Here is an 18,559-nt window from a genome sequence, read left to right as displayed (position 1 = left end):
TGGTGGGTGGAATAGTCTACATTCACGGCTTATTTATAATCTGCCCCTTAGATCCTCACTGCCCCCAAGACTGATTTGCCATTCTCTTCCTTTTAGACCTTCTAATTTAAGTATACTGCTGCTTTATATATGCCTTGATGACTTTTTGACACCTTGATTTCAACCTCTTCTCAGTTTTGGGATTTTGCCATTAGAAACCCCAAGTCCTGGAGATGGATCCTATTTACAAAACTACACTAATACATCTTCTGTAATTGACGTGCCACCCACCGGAGCCCCTTCAAAAAAGGTATTTTCCATGTAAAATACAATTTTGGTATTGATGAAAGAAATTCATTTAAAATTCCAATCTGTTAAAAGCATTGTCAGAGAAACTCTAACCTTATATAATGGTTGCTGCCTTAGATTTGTTGATCTGAATGTAAAAGTTTATCTTTCTCATAGCCTCCTGGTTATAGTTGGAGACACAAAGCTGGTTGCTCTTTTGGCCACATAAAATTATAACTCAAAGGTATAGTTTATTTCAGCATAGAGCATATACAGATTTTTACTTTTAATTTCCTTTTTTTAATGAAATTCAGGTTGTTTCTGTCACTTGGAATATAAATAAATTATACCTGTCATAGTTTTTACTTGTCCCCACCTTTTGTTTTTTGGTTATACTAACATTAAAACGAAAAAAAGATTGACTTGCATAAAGCCAGCTGTTTCCGATAATAAAATTCTTATGGTGGACCCTCATAGATGTGTAGTAAATTCATAGTAAATGTGTAATAAAATAAAAACTATTTGACAGTATTTTTATAGTAAATACTGTAACAAGTTTTGAGACTCTTTTTATGTTCTTTTATAAAGGTCTATGGCCAAAGTAGTAAAGGCCAAGGTGCCATTTGTTTAAAGGATCTCTGTGGTGCAGGGTATCTTCTGTGAGAATTGAAGTAGTTTATGTATGTGAAATGCGAGTTGCCATGCTTAACAGATGTTTAAGAAATGGAAGCTAAATAAGTCAGACTAGTATGTGAATGACTGATATAGCCCCTTTACTCTCCTAGAGACATATTTCTTCTTGGTTTTATTCTTTTACTTCCTTAGAGTCTGTAAAATTGTTTTTCTATATTAGCTCCTTAATGAGTGATAACAGGAACTCCAAGAGTGGTATGAAAGGGGACTACAAAGTAGTTAATGTGTGGATAATTTTAAATGTGATTTCTAAAGGTAGGCAACTACCTGCCATTGTACTGTTAAGGGGAGTGAAATATAATTGTGGAAATTAATTTATTACAGTTATAAGAAGGCAGAGTAGCATGGTAGTTAGCAAAACCAGGCAAGCCATTGTAATCAAGGACAAGTTAGGCAGTGAAGACGTATATAATTTCAGTGCCCAGATAATAAAAGCCACTTATTGTCTCGTCCCCTTATGCTTCTGTTCTCTTGTTACCTGATTGCAAGACAGTCTTAGAAAAGCTATACTTGTAGGTCTGTATGCAGTATCAACTAAAAATATCAAACCAAGTAGTGAGTGCAGTACATACTTCTTTGTTAAATAAGGAAGGACCAGAATTAACTTGAAGTTTTGTCCCTTGGGTGAATGGAGGAGGAGGAGGAGGATGAAGGAGTATAAAGTTTTATTTTGAGGTAGGGGTAGACTAGATGAAAATATTCAGTGGATAGTTAGTCATAGAGGAAAGAATATGGCCTGGTGATAGAAATAATAATTAAGGCTGTTAAAATGGCCGTGCTCTCCTAGGGAAAGAGGAGCACATTAGTGGAAGGAACAGGGGCCAGCAAATCAAGAGGAAAGACAAATAATAAAGATACTATGCTATTTTGGAAGTTATACAAAGTTTCAAAAAGGCAGGGATGATGAGTGATGATGAATGCAGGAAAGACCAAAATAAGGCTTTCATATCTGGTGAGATAATGATTATTAGTGATTATTTGTAATGTGCAATTTGAGAATTATGTATAGTGGCTACCAAAGTAGCAGTTAAGTTCCAAAGAAAATTATCTCATAGTAAAAAATTTTAAATATCCATTAACAGTAGTCATAGATCACTTTATAAAGAAGCTAAGTGAGAAAATGAATAGAAATAAGGTGATAAATTAGAAAAGACAGGGGCAAGCAAATGTTTTTTATCCCCCTCCAAGGGAGCAGAGACTAATTAAAGAAAGATTAAATACACCAGAAAGAAATATTAACTCTAAGAGCAATATCCTTAGAATTTGGAAAATAATTGGATGATTTCATTTTTAATATACTCTCACTACTATAGGTTTCCCCTGCTATCCAAAAGTAGAGCATTCATGAAACCTTTGTAAGCCAAAATGGCTTAAAGCAAAGACACAGTTACCATTAATTTAGATGGAAAAATTTTGAGGATTCCCAGACCCAAAATTCAGCGCACGCACAATGTCTTTATTTCATTCACCAGGATTGAAACATTTAATTACATCCAGTTATTCGCTAAGCATAACATTCTTACGAGCTCGCTTAGGCTCACCTGATACTTTAGGGCACATCTTGCTAACAGATGCACAAAATAAATTGAGATAAAGCACAGATGCTCACAGACCCAGTTCAAAGCTATGGCAGCTCAAGTCGAAATGCTGAGTGTAGTTCCCAGGGAAGGAGCTTGGTGGTACCACTCTCGCTGCCAGAGGCTCACGATGCTTCTCTAACAGCTCACTGCAAAAGAAACGCTGAACACTGTTTTTGCTTTTCACTATTTTCATAAAAGGGAAAATTCAGATTTCTTTTGGTTTTTGAAAACAGGTACTAATGTAGGTCTTTTGTAAATGCAAAGTTGTGTAACACGAACTTTCAAAAGGTGGGAAATACCTATATAGAACTGTTTTTGGTAAAGAAGGAATATAAAAGAATTATTATTACTTTTTATGTATACTTTCTATGTACTATTACTTTTTATGTATACTAAGTTAGATCCTAAATCTTGAGACTATAGCTGTCTTAAAATTCTTTAGCACTTAGCCCCAACTGGAAAAGATGTGTAATAAATGGCTTCCAGGAATTTTGAGCCTTTCCTTAGAAACTAAAGTGAAAGATGAAAGGATAGTATAAAGATAAAAATACCAAGGTTAAAATGTAGAAATAGGCTGATGTTCTTTCTAATGACATAAGTAATGACATTAATAGTTTGTGTTTTCAGATGACAGTATATATTATGAAATCTTTGGGGAAAATGTAGATGGGAGCATCGTGGTGTCTTTTATCATTTACAGTGCAGTTTATAATTCACAAACCTTAGACTTTTTGTGTTTTACAGTCTGTTGCCAGAATCGGCCAAACTGGAACAAAGTCTGTCTTCTCACAGAGTGGAAATAGTCGAGAGGTAACTCCAGTTCTTGTTGCACAAACACAAAGTTCTGGCCCACAAACAAGGTATATATTATGGTGTCATTATTTGATATTGTTCAGCTTTTCCTCCTATAACATGATTATGATTATACTTCAATTTAGGCAGATTTTGACTCTCAAAAATTCTAGAATGACTATTATAAATTTTGAATACAAGTATGTCAGATTTGAGATTTCTAACTTGCTGAAAAGGCTAGTGTAATTTTTAGTTGTGTATTATAATGCAAATCAAGACAAGAATTAGCTAAAATATCTTTTTAAGTTTACTCTCATGAATTTATTTAAACTGGATATTCTGAATACTCCTCCAAAATAATTTTCTTATTTACATGACTTTCTCCATTGGTCAAGTTACAGATAGGCTTCATTCTCCCTGTCCCCTATTATACATTTCTGTAAACAGATCGTAAAATTAATCTTCCAGTAAATCTTCAAATAATGAATTCATTTCCACACAGAAATGGTGTTAGATGGGATTTCTTTTCCTATTCAAGGACTCAAAAATAAATTGTAGCTAATATTTTAAAAGATACAACTCTGTCTCCTAAAATAGTGAACATGTACCAGTAAGTCTTAAAACAGTCACACATGTGCATATACCTTGACTATGTAAAAGGCTTCAATATTTCTAAAACTCCAGGATGGTGAGTGTCATTATGAGAGCCAGCTCTAGACAAGTGACAGTGATTGCCTGGGGCTCAGTTATGAGAAGGAGCCTGAGGCTCACCTCCTGCAGAGCAACATTCTATAGGCTGAGTATATGCTAGTGCTAAAGAATATATAAACAATTTCTTACACATTTTACTTAAAACTAAACAAATACATGGTATGTTCATTATAATGCGCATCAACTGTTAATACTTTTGTGTTCTTTGTATCATTGATTCCATTTCGTCTCCTTTACTGCCTATATTACTCCCCTACAGCTACTGTAACAGTGCCATATACTGGATAGCTTAAAACAACAGAAATTTATTCACTCACAGGTCTACGTACCATAATCCAAAATTAAGATGTTGATAGGGCCATGCAACCTCTGAAGCCTCTAGATGGGGATCCTTCCTTTCCTCTTTCAGCTGGCAGCCCTAGGCATTCCTTAGTTTGCGGTAGTGTAATTCAGGATCTGCCTCCATCCCCACAGGGCCATCTTCCCTGGGTGCCTCTGTATCCAACTTTCCCCTCTTATTTTAAGGACATCAGTAATATTGAATTATGGCCCACCCTAATGACCTCACCTTGGCTACAACGACCCTATTTCCAAATAAGGTCCCATTCACAGGTACTGGGGGGTAGGAATTCAACATACCTTTTTGGGAGATACATTTCAACACATAATATTACTTTATTACCAATTACTCTTCATTTTTTATTTTTAGAGGTTGTTTTAGGGTTTATAGCAAACATTTTAAATTATCAAAGATTACCTTCTAGTAATAATATACCAAGTCAGGTATAGTATAAAACCTTATTACAGTATATTTTTATGCTCCTCTCCCAGTCTTTATGCTGTTGTCATACAGTTTGCTTCTACATGTTATAAACCACAGAGTGCATTGTTGTAGTTTTTGCCTTAGTTATATAGAATATTTTTGAATAAGGAAAAGAAGTCTATATTATATTTAGTCACATATTTACAATTTTTGGTGCTCTTTATTTCTTTCTGTAGATCTAAATTTCAATTTCGTATCCTTTTCCTTCATCTTTAAAGGCTTCCTTTAACATTTCCTGTAGTCCAGGTCTGCAGATAATGAATTTTTTTAGCATTTGTATGTCAGAAGAAAGTTTTTATTTCACTTTTTTTTTTTCAATTACAGTTGACATCCAACATTATTTTTTGTTTTAGAAAGAATTTTTCACTGGATATAGACTTCTAGTTGACAGTTTTTTTTCTCTTTAAAGATTTTACTATACTGTCTTCTAGCCTGCATTGTGTTTGACAAGAAGTCTGCTGCCCTTCTCATTTTTGTTCCTCTATATATAATTAATGTCTCTTTTCTCTGTTTGAAGATATCCTCTGTCACTAATTTTAAGCCACTTGATTATGTTGTGGTGTAGTGTACTTTTCTTCTTTTTTGGCCTTCAGATTCATTGAGCTTCTTGGATCTGAGTTTATCATTTTCATCAAATTTAGCTTATTTCTACCAATATGTTTTCAGATAATTTTGCTGTCCATGTCCATGTCCTCTCTCCTTCTGGGACTCCAAGTACTTGTATGTTAGACTGTTTTCAGTTGCCCCACAGTTCACCAATACTGTTCATTTTGTTTCCAGTCTTCTTCCTCTGTTTCATTTTGGGTAGTGTTTATTGCTATGTCTTCAAATTGACTTGTCTCTTCTTTTGCAGTGTCTAATCTGCTGTTAATCCCATTTAGTGTGTGTGTGTGTGTGTGTGTGTGTGTGTGTGTGTGTATGTACATATATAAATTTTTGTCTTAGGCATTCTGTCTTTCGTCTTTAGAAGTTTGATTTGGTTCTCTCCTTAACATGCCCATTCCTTCTTCTGCCTTTTTGACCATACGGAGTATATTTATAATAGTTCTTTTAATGACCTTGTCTACTAAGTCTTACTGGGTCATTTCTAGGTCTGTTTTATTTTTTTGTTGATTGGTTTTTCTCTACAGGTTATGGTATCCTGCTTCTTTTTATACCTAGTATTTGATTGAATGCCAGTTATTGGAAATTTTACATTGTTGAGGGCTGGGCTTTTTTGTATTCTTTTGAGTATATTTAAGTTTTGTTCTGAGATGTAGTTAAGTTACTTGCTAGCATTTTATCCTTTTAGGTCTTGCTTTTTGTAGGTGGGGCAAGAGCAGCCGTAAGGCCATTTAAATAGCCGTAAATGGCCTATTTAGTATGAAGTTTCTTTACTCTGACTACTGAAAATGTGAACTATTCTTAGCCCAAGGTGAGCTCCAAGAATTATTCTGCCTGCTTATTTCCAGTAGTTCTTTCGCCACATTCAGGTAGTTTCCTTGCTTCAACAGTGTAAAGCAATTCTGATGCTAGCTACGCAGACTGAGCATTGACTCTGCAGGCTAAGGCCAGAGTCCCAACGAGATTGTCGTCAAGGCTTGTTGACTTGCCAGTTGAAAGTTCAGAGGTTCCCCAGGCCACCCACACTCTGACCAACTGCCCACAAATTTGAGGATTCCCACTACCCCCTGATGTTTAATAATTTTCTAGAACAACTCACAGAGTCTAGGCTATGCTTAACGGTTTTATTATAAAGGCTACAAAGCCAGATCAGAGAAATGAGGCCCACAGGGTAAGGAATGGGAGGGTCCTGAACACAGAACTTCTGTGTCCTCTCCCTGTGAAATCAAGATGTGTCACCCTCTCGGCAGTTTGGTATCTTCACCAACCAGGAAGCTCAACCAAACTTTGATGTTCATAGTTTTTATTGGGGTTCCATTATGTTGGCATGATAGATTGTCATCATTGCCCACATGACTGAGCTCAGTCTCCAGCCCCCCTCCCCTTCTGGAAGATGTTAGGCTGATATCACATGGCTCAACGCCCCAGCCCTCTAATCACATGGTTGATCTTTCCGACATGGCCAGCCCCTTGTCTTGAAACTATCTGGGGTAGTTTCAACAGTCGAACATTTAACACTGGTCAGTTTTCAGTTGAAGACTAGGGATGCCTCCTGCAGATCTTTGAAGCTCCCCTCTTTGTAGCTCTCTCCTTTCAGGTCCTCTGATCTGCAAATTCTAGCTGCCTTGGCTTCCCTGAATTCTTCACATTTTCTTCTCAACACAGGGAGACCTCTGAACTCTGTTTATGTTCTCCATCCCTGCACTGCATCCTCAGAACTTTCCTCAGACACATGCTGCCTGCTCTCCAGTATCTGAAAAGCATTGTTTCGTGTGTTTGTTCTGTGTGATACTTGTTTAAGATGGAAAATAAATCTGGTTCATATTACTTCTTCATAATTGGCAGCAGAAGTCTGCTCTTTTATTTAGAAAGTTGTGTTTTTAGAAATGATTGGAATAGCACAGTACTCTTAGCTAAATCACCCAAGAAAGTTTTTGTCATCATTTTATTCACATATGCTAGCCTCTAAAAATCATTCTACAACTTTCCAAGGCATTATTTATAACTATTAGGACATTCCACATTTTATTACAAAGCCATAAAATGATGCTAGTTACTTTTTTTTAAAAAAAAAAAGTATTTAATATAACTAGCACATAATCACATTAGTAAGTGGGGTGCAAACATATTGAATGCATATTTTTTAATATACCTGAGTTGAAGCAATAGTTAATGATCATAAACTAAGTTTTTTAAAAAGTCTACGTTTATAATTTTTTTTTTAGTACAACACCTCAGGTATTGAGCCCCACTATCACATCTCCCCCAAATGCACTGCCTCGAAGAAGTTCACGACTTTTTACTAGTGACAGCTCTACAACCAAGGTAATTGAAAGATTTCTGTATGTCACATTTGCTTAATGCTTCTGCCTCTAAAGTTTCTGTTCATCAATGACTCAATCTCTAGTAAATAAATTAGGTGAGTGTTTAAAATTTTTTTAATGTTTTTTAATTTGAAGGGCCGTCTATAACATTTGTAAATTTTCTTGGGCCTTTAATGAATATTTTATAATATTGTTGAAATGACAAACTGTGATGAAGAGCAGATCAGTGGTTATTAGGAGTTAGGACTCGAGGGAGGTGTGACTATGAAAGCATAGCACCAGGGAATTTCTTTGTGTTCTGGTAGAACAGTCCTGTATCTATTGTGGCAGTTGATTACACAAATCCATACATGTGATAAAATTCATAGAACTATGCACACCAAAAAAAAAAAAAAAGATGTATGTAAAAGTTGATGAAATCCAAATAAGATCTGTAGTTTAGTTGATAGTATTGTACCAATTCCAATTTCCTGGATTGGATGATGTAGTATAGTTATTTCAGATATTATCATTAATGAAAATTGGGGGAAAAAAATAAATGCAAATGTTTTCTTTGCACAGTTGAGGGCCTTGTTATGCCTCTGGTAAAATGTTTTGGCCCATTGACAAATATTATGGACAATCTTTAACTCTGACATATAAAGATCAACAGTTTTATGATGCCCTGAGACTATTAGGTAGTATTGCATCCACTTATTTTCTTATTTTTCAATAATAAATGAAAGTGATATACTTTCAGAAAAGAGCAATAGTATTAGGTTAGTGCAAAAGTAATTGTGGTTTTTGCAATATTTAACCTTTTAAGCCACAATTACTTTTGCACCAACCTAATATATTTAATGCTAATTCACTTTAAATACTGGTTAGTTAATACGATCTATTTTCAGAATTATTTCATTTAAAATTAAATGACTTTGAAGACTTGCTTTATAAAATATCTTCCAAGAAAAATATACATCAATCAAGATTGTACATTTATTTGTATCTAATATTTGAAAAAGGGTTGGGGGAATGTCTAAAATACATGAGTGTAACAAGGGTGGGGCTTTCCTCCTTTTTACAGGAGAATAGCAAAAAATTGAAAATGAAGTTTCCACCTAAAATCCCAAACAGAAAAACAAAAAGTAAAACTAATAAAGGAGGAATAACTCAACCAAACATAAATGATAGCCTGGAAATTACAAAATTGGACTCTTCCATCATTTCAGAAGGAAAAATCTCCACTATCACACCCCAGATCCAGGCATTTAATCTGCAGAAAGCAGCAGCAGGTCTGTTTTAAATGCTTAATATCTTTTTATTTTATTTTATTCACTTATTTTAAGTAAATTTCCTTATGTTCATTAAAGTTCCTTCATTTTTTTCTAGATAGATGTTGGAATTTTTAATGAATTATTTTGTAATTAGCCTTTCTAGAAAACAACTGTTGTATTGTGTTTTTCTCCTTTGTTTACTACATTGTTTTCTCCTAGAAGGTTTGATGAGCCTTCTTCGTGAAATGGGGAAAGGTTATTTAGCTTTGTGTTCATACAACTGCAAAGAAGCTATAAATATCTTGAGCCACCTACCTTCTCATCACTACAATACTGGTTGGGTACTGTGCCAAATTGGAAGGGCCTATTTTGAACTTTCAGAGTACATGCAAGTAAGTATAGAAAACTGTTATATATGCCTTTGTACAGATAATTTAAATTTAATTAAAATGCCTATGCTTGAGAAGTCTAGGTCTAAAAGGTCAATATTTATTATATAATGTCTATATTTATTTTCTTTTTATATTTATAATTTTTAAATACATTTCTTTGTGTTAAGAGGTGAGTAATTTAAATTCTTTGGGATTACTTGAGATAGATTTATAGAGAACCCAAGACATCCATATATTCTTGTGTGGAACATTTATACTTAGTTGGATCTGAAAATATATACCATGTAATAGATATTTATAGTCAGAATTCTACTATATTAAGAGTTCTTAGTGAAATGAATTTTTGGCATTTAATATATTTTATAAACTTAAGGGATGCTATGAAGAAAATTGTGTATAATTGAGGACACAGTGTCCTTATTACAATTTATCCTTTTAATTTTAATTTTATTTATACCAGAAACTAAGATGATTAACCTAAAACCAAAGAAAATTCTAACTTTCAATTTAAGTTTCTTCTCCAATTCTCCTTCCAAAGCATTTTCTCCTCCTACCCTCTATACTTAAAAAACAAACCCTTAAAAAGCCCATATATTAATAAAATTTCTCTAATATAAATTATTTAAAGTTGATAATAAGGTTACTTTTTGGCCTATCTACTTTCAGTTCATTTATTCAGTGTATATTTGACTGCATGTCATGTCCTACACTCACTTCCAGACTCTATAATTAGACAGATATTGCTTGCCTTCATAGAGCTTACATTCTAATTTTAGTAAAAGAGACAGATTATTGGCCAATAAGTGTATAAAGTAAAAAGGTGGCAGGAAGTCCTAGGAAGAGGAAATGAAGCATGGTAAGGAAACTGGGGGACAGTACAGTATGGTGCTATTTTTTAAAAAGCATGCTCAGAAAAAGAATGTTACACGTCCCTTTACGAGCCATGCAAAGATCTAGAGGTGAAGTGTCCTTCCAGGTGGATAATAAATGCAGAAGATACCTGTTCGTGTAATTTTATACACTAAAGGAAAAGAGCTGTAGATAGAAAGCCTCATTCATTGCTTGAAGATCCGTATTTGGATTACGGTCCTTCACTGGTACACAGGCAAAAACTGTGTTTGGCAAGCCCTTTTCAAAATTATTTATTGTTTCACAGGTAATTTAAAACACATGAATTTTGTTGTTTCCCCTAATTATAGAGCAGATATATAGATACAGATATTTAACTAAAGGAAGCCTTTGTTTTGACTTAATTTTATGAGGATTGTGTGTGTGTGTGTGTGTGTGTGTGTGTGTGTGTCTTTTCCATTTTTCTTCTTTTCTATACCACAGTCATGTAAGAGGAAGCAATAGATTCTGAAAAATTTGAAACCAAAAAGTTTCCAAAACCTGTATTTAGCTGGTGGTTAGGTCTGTCTTCTCATAACCAATGCCTATTTTAAAAAATGCCGCTTTGAAAAACTTACCTGTATAACTTTTAAGGGATTTCAGAGAAATTACAAATCATCAAATTAGCCTAGATAGCATAAGGCCATTTCTTAGAATTAAGTTCCTAATTTTATAAACCTATTTCCTTATTTTCTATCATCTTTATTTCATTAAGAGCAGACCAGATATTCCTTAATTCTAAACTAAACTTGAGTTTCAGAATTTTGAACTTACTGAATCAATAAACTAGGGAACAAATTGGTATTATATAACCCAAAGTCTCAAACTTCAGGGGAAGAGAAGCACAGTTCTGGGAGCTGTGAGTGTGGTGAGGAAAAAAAATTTGATCTGACTGCTGAGGAGGGACCCTAAGTCAAGAGAGTGCTGCAAAGGAAAAAGAAATTTCTAGGTAGGGACTACAGTTCCTAGAAGGTATGGCATTGGTGCGTATAGTTAGTGCTCAACATGCCATAGAGCTAGTGGCCAACTGAACCTGTTTTTCCCCTAAAGTTTTCAACTCAGCCTCTTAATAAAAGTCAGTACAAAAATAGGTTTTGTGTTACAGAAGTCATTCTTCTCTCACCTTTCCTGAGAATGTTATTCTGTAAAGTCTTTATTAAAACTTGGAAATGTGTTTTTTGAGAGTAAAATAATCGGCTTGTCCTTTTTAAATTGTTAACTTTGCGTAGATCTCTCATCGTTTTTTTAAATTTTTGCTGGAAACTTAAAGTTTCTTTTCAGAATTCATGTTTCTACCATCACTTCTGTTTAAAAACTTAAGTGTGAATATGATTACATCAAAATTTGACCTACCATGGAAGGTTGCTCAATTGGGCCTTGTGTTATTATTAATTCACATAAACACCATGAAACAGGCAGCATTTAGGTCCTATGAGACGAGTACCCAATGCTCTCCCTGTGGATATGTAAATTGCATCAAGTTGTTTTCCTCTTACTAGTTTTTATATTTTAGGCTGAAAGAATATTCTCAGAGGTTAGAAGAATTGAGAATTATAGAGTTGAAGGCATGGAAATCTACTCTACAACACTTTGGCATCTTCAAAAGGATGTTGCTCTTTCAGTTCTTTCAAAAGACTTAACAGACATGGATAAAAATTCACCAGAGGTGGGTTAACTAAAACGCTTTGCTTATGTAGCTATCTTTTGATCACCTTTACCAAATGGAGATGAACCAAATAATTTCAGGACCATTTAGCATCACCCCCGCCCTTCTCTATAGGCAAGACTCGGAGAAGAGCACAGAGTCCTAAAATAGATGGTACAGATTCATAAATAGAAAAATCACAAAGCAGATATTTCATTCAAGATTAATCAAGATTTGGCTGTGTTAAAATTCTTGTTATCACAAAGATTAGAGTTCATTGAGCAGAAATTATATAGATTGAAAAAGTGCTAATTTTAAATTGAAATAAAATGGTAATTTTAATTGTCATTTTAAGACATAGGCACAATACATTTACATGCTGCAATCCTGTAAGAATTGTATTTCAGTGCATCCCAAGAATATTTAGTGATAGTTTTTTTTTATTTTTTATTTTTTATTTTTATTGAGGAATATTGGGGAACAGTGTGTTTTTCCAGGGCCCATCAGCTCCAAGTTGTTGTTTTCAATCTAGTTGTGGAGGGTGCAGCTCAGCTCCAAGTCAAGTTGTTCTCAATCTAGTTATGGAGGTTAGCAGCTCACTGGCCCATGTGGGAATCGAACCGGCGACCTGAGTGTTAGGAGCACTGCGCTCTAACCACCTGAGCCAACCGGCAGTCCCTAGTGGTACTTTTATAACATATTTAAGCTTAGAATTTAAAACAGTCTGTTCTTATTATTCTTGGTAGTTATGTTCTGTAGTCTCCATGAACATTGAATTAGCAAATACTGAACCATTGCTCTTGGGGGAAATACACACCTACTTCACACAGATTATAATCTTAAATCCTAAAAACAACTCAGCCAGATACATTTTATTTTACAAAAGAGAAAATGAAGTTCAGAAGTGTTAAGGTGACTTGCCAGAGGCCACCTTACAAATAGGTACCAGAGTTGGCATTCAAACTCTGTCCATCTGGCCCCCGAACCTGAGCTGCTTGCACTGCACTGCCCCCCTCCAGTCTGACCTGCTGGAAAAAGGAGGCAGAGGGTTACCTTTTTTGACCTCAACAGAGAATGTGCCTGTTGGGCAACTCATTTTGAGTCCACCAATGACCACTAAAGCAACGTGAGTATTGATTTGGGTTTTCAAATTTAGTAAGTAGACAATTTTGCAAATATGGAATCCATGAATAATGAGAATTGACTATATCTTCAGTCAAAAACTGAAGTAGAACTTCAGTTTTTTTCTTTCTATTCTAAGCGAGATCTGAGTCTTGATTTTAGCCATAGATATGGTTTTGTTAGAAAAAATAAAATTTTAATTGTGCATTTGATTTTTGTTTCCATTTTTTTAAGGCCTGGTGTGCTGCAGGGAACTGTTTCAGTTTGCAACGGGAACATGATATTGCAATTAAATTCTTCCAGAGAGCTATCCAGGTTGATCCAAATTATGCTTATGCCTATACTCTATTAGGGCATGAGTTTGTGTTAACTGAAGAATTAGACAAAGCATTAGCTTGTTTTCGAAATGCTATCAGAGTCAATCCTAGACATTATAATGCATGGTAAGTGCTAATGAAGTGCAGACAATGCTTATTGATGGGGCTGATACTTGGTAATTTTTCTTGTTAGACATCTTTTTGTTATCATGAATTTGATTACTTAAGGTACATGCTGGTTGATAACTTCTGACCAAAGTATTTTTTATGTGAAACGTATACCTTTAACAAACTCTTAAATTAACTAATGATAATACCAGATCCTTGTACTCAATAGTTTCAACCTTTTCTCTTACCAAACTTTTGCAAATAGTTGATTTTGTTACTTTAATTTGTTACTTTTTCTTAGAACACTAAAATGGTGATTGGGATAAAAAGTGGTTGGGAAAGTGGAGAGGAATAATATAATTCACCTATTGGATAATAGAAAATAAACATTGAAAACTATCCACTAGTTAAGGTACTGCCTGGCTCATATTGTTATCAAGCAAAGAAGACATGAAAAACTTTGTTCTTATTTCTGTCTCAACATATTTATTGCTGACGTTTTCTTGTATTTTTCTTGACTGACTGAATAGTTAAAATATCAAGAGGTGTTATTCTGTTATCATAGCTCTATGGTAGGTTTTATGTCAGACATGGTTTATTTGTCTTTTGGGTTAATCATTATAGCAGTTGAATTTTATCATTCTGTTTTTCATTAAACCTGAAGCACTAGGTTACTAAAATATATTTTTTATTTATGTGTATATTTCAGTGGATTTTATCTCATTTCTAAGTAGTTACGTTGCCTGAAAGATGACCTTGTATAAAAGTGCTAGCTTCTGATGACACATTAAAGTCAAGCCTTGCCAACACTGCCTCTTCACATAAATGTAAAGTGCTCTGTAGTATTTTCAGAATTCCATTCTTAATAAGACTTGTGTTGTTTTTTAGATGTATAGTGTCTGTTCTGCTACATTACAATAATTGCATTTTTAAACTATTGTATCAAAAATTGTTATAAAATAGTTTCATTTGAAAAAAGGAATATTCAGATCAGCAGGCTTTTACTAGGAAGAATTTAAATTGGAGGTATTTAGGTAACTATAACTAACTAAACACTAAGTAAACTTATTATTCCACCCCCAAAGTAAATAGTCTTTTGTTCTCTCTACCTTCACCATAATTAGTGCAGAGCTTTTTATACCCTTTCTTCACTTCTAACACCATTATAATGATAAAACCACTCAAAGCAAATATATTGTGCTTCTTTTCTTCTTCATTTGGTACTTATTCCCCGTCATCATTGTCTAGTTATAGCCAAGAGAGGTCTCAGTTTCCTTATTTGAAAATGTGAATGATAATAGTACTTATCTCCTTGGTTCCTCTTAAGATTAAATGAGATAATTTACATAAAGAATTTAACAAAGTTATTGGCACACACATAACCACTCAGTAAAAATTAGTATTAAATCTAGATTGTAGTGGTGGATTTAAGGATGTGGTTTCTTTTTTTACCCACATTGTCATAATTTTATCTGATGGATTGATTGACTGATACATTGTTTTTACTTGTAAAAGTGACTTGTCTAAAATGCTTTGATGATTTTTTTATTTTTCTACTGGTTTATTAAAATGCCAGATTCCATACATATTTTATTAGTTGAACTAAATGAGCCACCACAGTTTATGTCCCTACAATTATACTTTTTATACTTTCAGGTATGGTTTAGGAATGATTTATTACAAGCAAGAAAAATTCAGCCTTGCAGAAATGCATTTCCAGAAAGCACTTGATATCAACCCTCAGAGTTCAGTTTTACTTTGCCACATTGGAGTAGTAAGTAGCTTTCTAAACATTGTTCAATTAATCTCTCTTTTGAAATGTGTTTATTATTGACTTAATTACTATAATGGGAATTAGAATTTTTTTTTATATTGTTGTTATTCTTGAAACAATATCCTGGATTCCTTTACAGCCCCAAATACCACCTTTTTGCTTGGCATAAAGAGAAATCGCTGAAGTATCTTCATCTCTCGGGCAGGTCACCGAGTTTCTCTGAGCCACTTTATGAATGGCAAATAATACCACTTTGCTTACCTCATAGGCAAGACTGTTACAAGACTCAGATGAGCTACTTCATCTTTTTGAAAGTACTTTTCCATGTTAATATTAACTCCTAAATTAAGTAATTAATATTTTAAGGCAAATGGTTTCCTGTGTTTTAGCCTCTGAGTGATAGAGGTCAGAACTAATTCAAATTCTTTCAAGGCAATATGGATCAACAATTTTATGTTTATGTTTTTCAAATGTATCTGATAATAAGTTGTACTTTGATAGGAGAAAAGGTATGTTTGCTTTTTAAAATCTCATTTACTAGTTTTTCTATTCTTGCCCTCTCACCCCTCTCTCCTCTATCTTCCCCCACCCCTACCCCCCCCTCGCCCTTTATCTTTCTCTTAGCAAATTTGGTTTTGTGAGAATGGGCATACAATATGAGGAAATTATGTTATTTTGAATTTTACTATCCATTTATTTGCGGGAAGAATTCTAGTTTTTTTTTTATATTTAATTAAATTCATTGGGGTGACAATGCTTAGTAAAATTACATAGGTTTCAAGTGTACAATTCTGTAATACATCATCTATATATCACATTGTGTGTTCAGCACCCAGAGTCAGTTCTCCTTCCATCACCATATATTTGACCCCTTTACCCTCTTCTTCTATCCCTCGTCCCCCTTAGTTCTTTATAATTTTCTTAAAAATTGACATGGTAACTTCTTTTATAGCTATATGCTATACAGAAAATATATTGACTTAAACATTATTTTTTATATCACTTAAGGAAATCAAACTTGAGTGTCTCTTGATACCATTTAGTAAAGTTCGACATTTTTTAAAGTAAGCTTTCTTCTAAAGTTATTGTGGGAAGAGGTCATTTTAACATTTTCAGTGGTTTATTGAAGAAGTTTTCAGATAAAAAGAGTATGCTTTTCTCTTAGGAAACTAGTATTTAGGATTTCAATCCTATGGGCAGAATGTTTGGCCACATGTAGTGATAATCATTGCATAGATGAATTTAACAACCAGATGTTGGCAGTACCTACTCTTATTACAGTGATTTTTGTTACCGTTCCACAGCCACATCCATTCACTCCACTTTATTTTTAACATATAATTCATTCAAGGAGGAACATAGCAGAATATGAGTATATACAAATGAATAATAATGAGGCTTGGTTTGTTCTTTAAGTTATTTAGAATAAATTATTTATTTCCCAGTATTACAGATCAATTGTTTTCAAATATGTACAACAGCATTTTTTTATAATAAATTCCTAAAATAGGTAAAAGTATAAATATTCTAAGTGAAACAAGGTTGGTAATGTTCAGAGCCAAATCCTCTAAGGGTTTTTTGGGACACATGTTTGAAAATCCTAATACTTAGAGGACCATAATAGACCTGTTGAATTGTTAGTATTATCTAGCTAAATACGTAGTACAGATTTTTGTGTGAAAGGAAAACCAAAGTTTTTCTTGTCTTTTAGACGTAAAGGTAACCAAATATTTTCTCTAAAGACAGATTCTTGATTATTGTTATGGTTACATAATGTTGAATTGGGCGCTAGAGGACCTAGGTTCTCATGCCAGAGCAAGTTATTTAACATCTCTGGACTTTAGTATTCTCATCTTTAAAGTGACGTGCTTGCACTGGACTAGGAAGAGATTTTAGAGATAATCTATTGCTAGTTTGGTAATCAGTCACTACATCCACTTAACCCAGTGAGCAACCCAGTAAGACCATACAACCTTATCCCTCTTAGTTTTATTATCTTTATGTTGGTTTGAGTGACATTATTTGTTTCTCACCTTTCTTCATAAATATCAAAAGGTTAACATTAATAGGATCTTTATTTCTTATAGGTTCAGCATGCACTGAAAAAATCTGAGAAGGCTTTGGATACTCTAAACAAAGCCATTGTTATTGATCCCAAAAACCCTCTATGCAAATTTCACAGAGCCTCAGTTTTATTTGCAAATGAAAAATATAAGGTAAGATATATATCTTAATGGTCTTCTGGATTGTGTTACTTAAGCTTTGTCCCCTTTTTTAATAAAGCAATAGTTATTTATACTTTTTTATCTCAATTCATTTTCCCCATTCTCAAGAGCTATTAATTTTATTGTCTTTGTGATTTCATTCATAAAATGCTCATAGGAAGGATGGGTATGTGGATATTTAAGAACATGTGGTTATCTTTTGTAAAGATTCCATAAATAGAAAGACAATTTTCCCATTAGGGAGTTATCTTAAAGCTAAGACTTAAACAATCCTCTTAGTGCCAAACTGTATGAACAGGGGACAAATTAATGTGTATGCGTTATTCAACAAATATTTATTGAGTACCTAGTATGTCAAGCACTGGGAATATTTGTTGCTCTTACAAGCAAAGCAACCTCATTTCCTGCCTTTGAAGAGCTTACCATCTAATCCCCTTCTATTAGGTTGGCGCAAAAGTAATTGAGATTTTTGCAATTTTTTTAATCTTTTAAACTGCAATTACTTTTTTTAAAAATTTTTATTGGGGAATATTGGGGAACAGTGTTTTTCCAGGACCCATCAGCTCCAAGTCAAGTCGTTGTTTTCAATCTAGTTGTGGAGGGCGAAGCTCATGGCCCATGTGGGAATCAAACTGGCAACCTTGGTGTTAGAGCACTGTGCTCTAACCAACTGAGCCAACTGGCCGCCCCAAAACCGCAATTACTTTTGCACCAACCTAATATAAGGAGAACAATCAAATAATCACAAAAGTAATACATGGTGAGAACATAAAGGAAAAATATAATGAGTTATGCAAGCTAATAATGAGACTAGGTCTAGTCTGATGTGTTTCTTCTCACTGTTTTTCAAATTATGGAGCTATAGCATGAAAAAAAGTATTAAGGAAAGAAGATCAGGAAAATTGTGAAAGAGAAGAGACATAAAGAGACATAGGATTTTTCTGTTATCATTTGTCATAAACCATGAATACAAAGTTTTAATTTTGAAGTTCAGGTTACTTTTCTAATACTTTCAGAAAAGTATTACTCTTACTGAAAGGAG

The 18,559-nt window shown here is 33.9% G+C and overlaps 1 protein-coding gene across 5 annotated transcripts in view; it reads left to right on the top strand.

The window, feature by feature from the left end:
- CDC27 (cell division cycle 27) overlaps positions 1 to 18,559 on the top strand; it is a 58,492-nt gene that overhangs the window by 30,296 nt on the left and 9,637 nt on the right. For 3 of the 5 annotated variants that reach the window (XM_033090246.1, XM_033090248.1, XM_033090244.1), the window contains 9 exons: positions 175 to 289; positions 3,285 to 3,400; positions 7,695 to 7,794; positions 8,857 to 9,064; positions 9,266 to 9,438; positions 11,840 to 11,992; positions 13,328 to 13,536; positions 15,175 to 15,292; positions 17,380 to 17,508. In XM_033090246.1, the coding sequence (XP_032946137.1) occupies positions 175 to 289; positions 3,285 to 3,400; positions 7,695 to 7,794; positions 8,857 to 9,064; positions 9,266 to 9,438; positions 11,840 to 11,992; positions 13,328 to 13,536; positions 15,175 to 15,292; positions 17,380 to 17,508 (1,321 nt within the window). The remainder of the gene's footprint in view (positions 1 to 174; positions 290 to 3,284; positions 3,401 to 7,694; positions 7,795 to 8,856; positions 9,065 to 9,265; positions 9,439 to 11,839; positions 11,993 to 13,327; positions 13,537 to 15,174; positions 15,293 to 17,379; positions 17,509 to 18,559) is intronic. The other 2 variants (XM_033090247.1, XM_033090245.1) reach the window with 1 other exon arrangement.

This window comes from Rhinolophus ferrumequinum, chromosome 21, assembly GCF_004115265.2.
Source record: "Rhinolophus ferrumequinum isolate MPI-CBG mRhiFer1 chromosome 21, mRhiFer1_v1.p, whole genome shotgun sequence".
In the NCBI taxonomy this organism is placed as follows: Eukaryota; Metazoa; Chordata; class Mammalia; order Chiroptera; family Rhinolophidae; genus Rhinolophus; species Rhinolophus ferrumequinum.
Note: the sequence above shows the minus strand (reverse complement) of the source record. Positions and strands in the feature narration are given on the sequence as shown.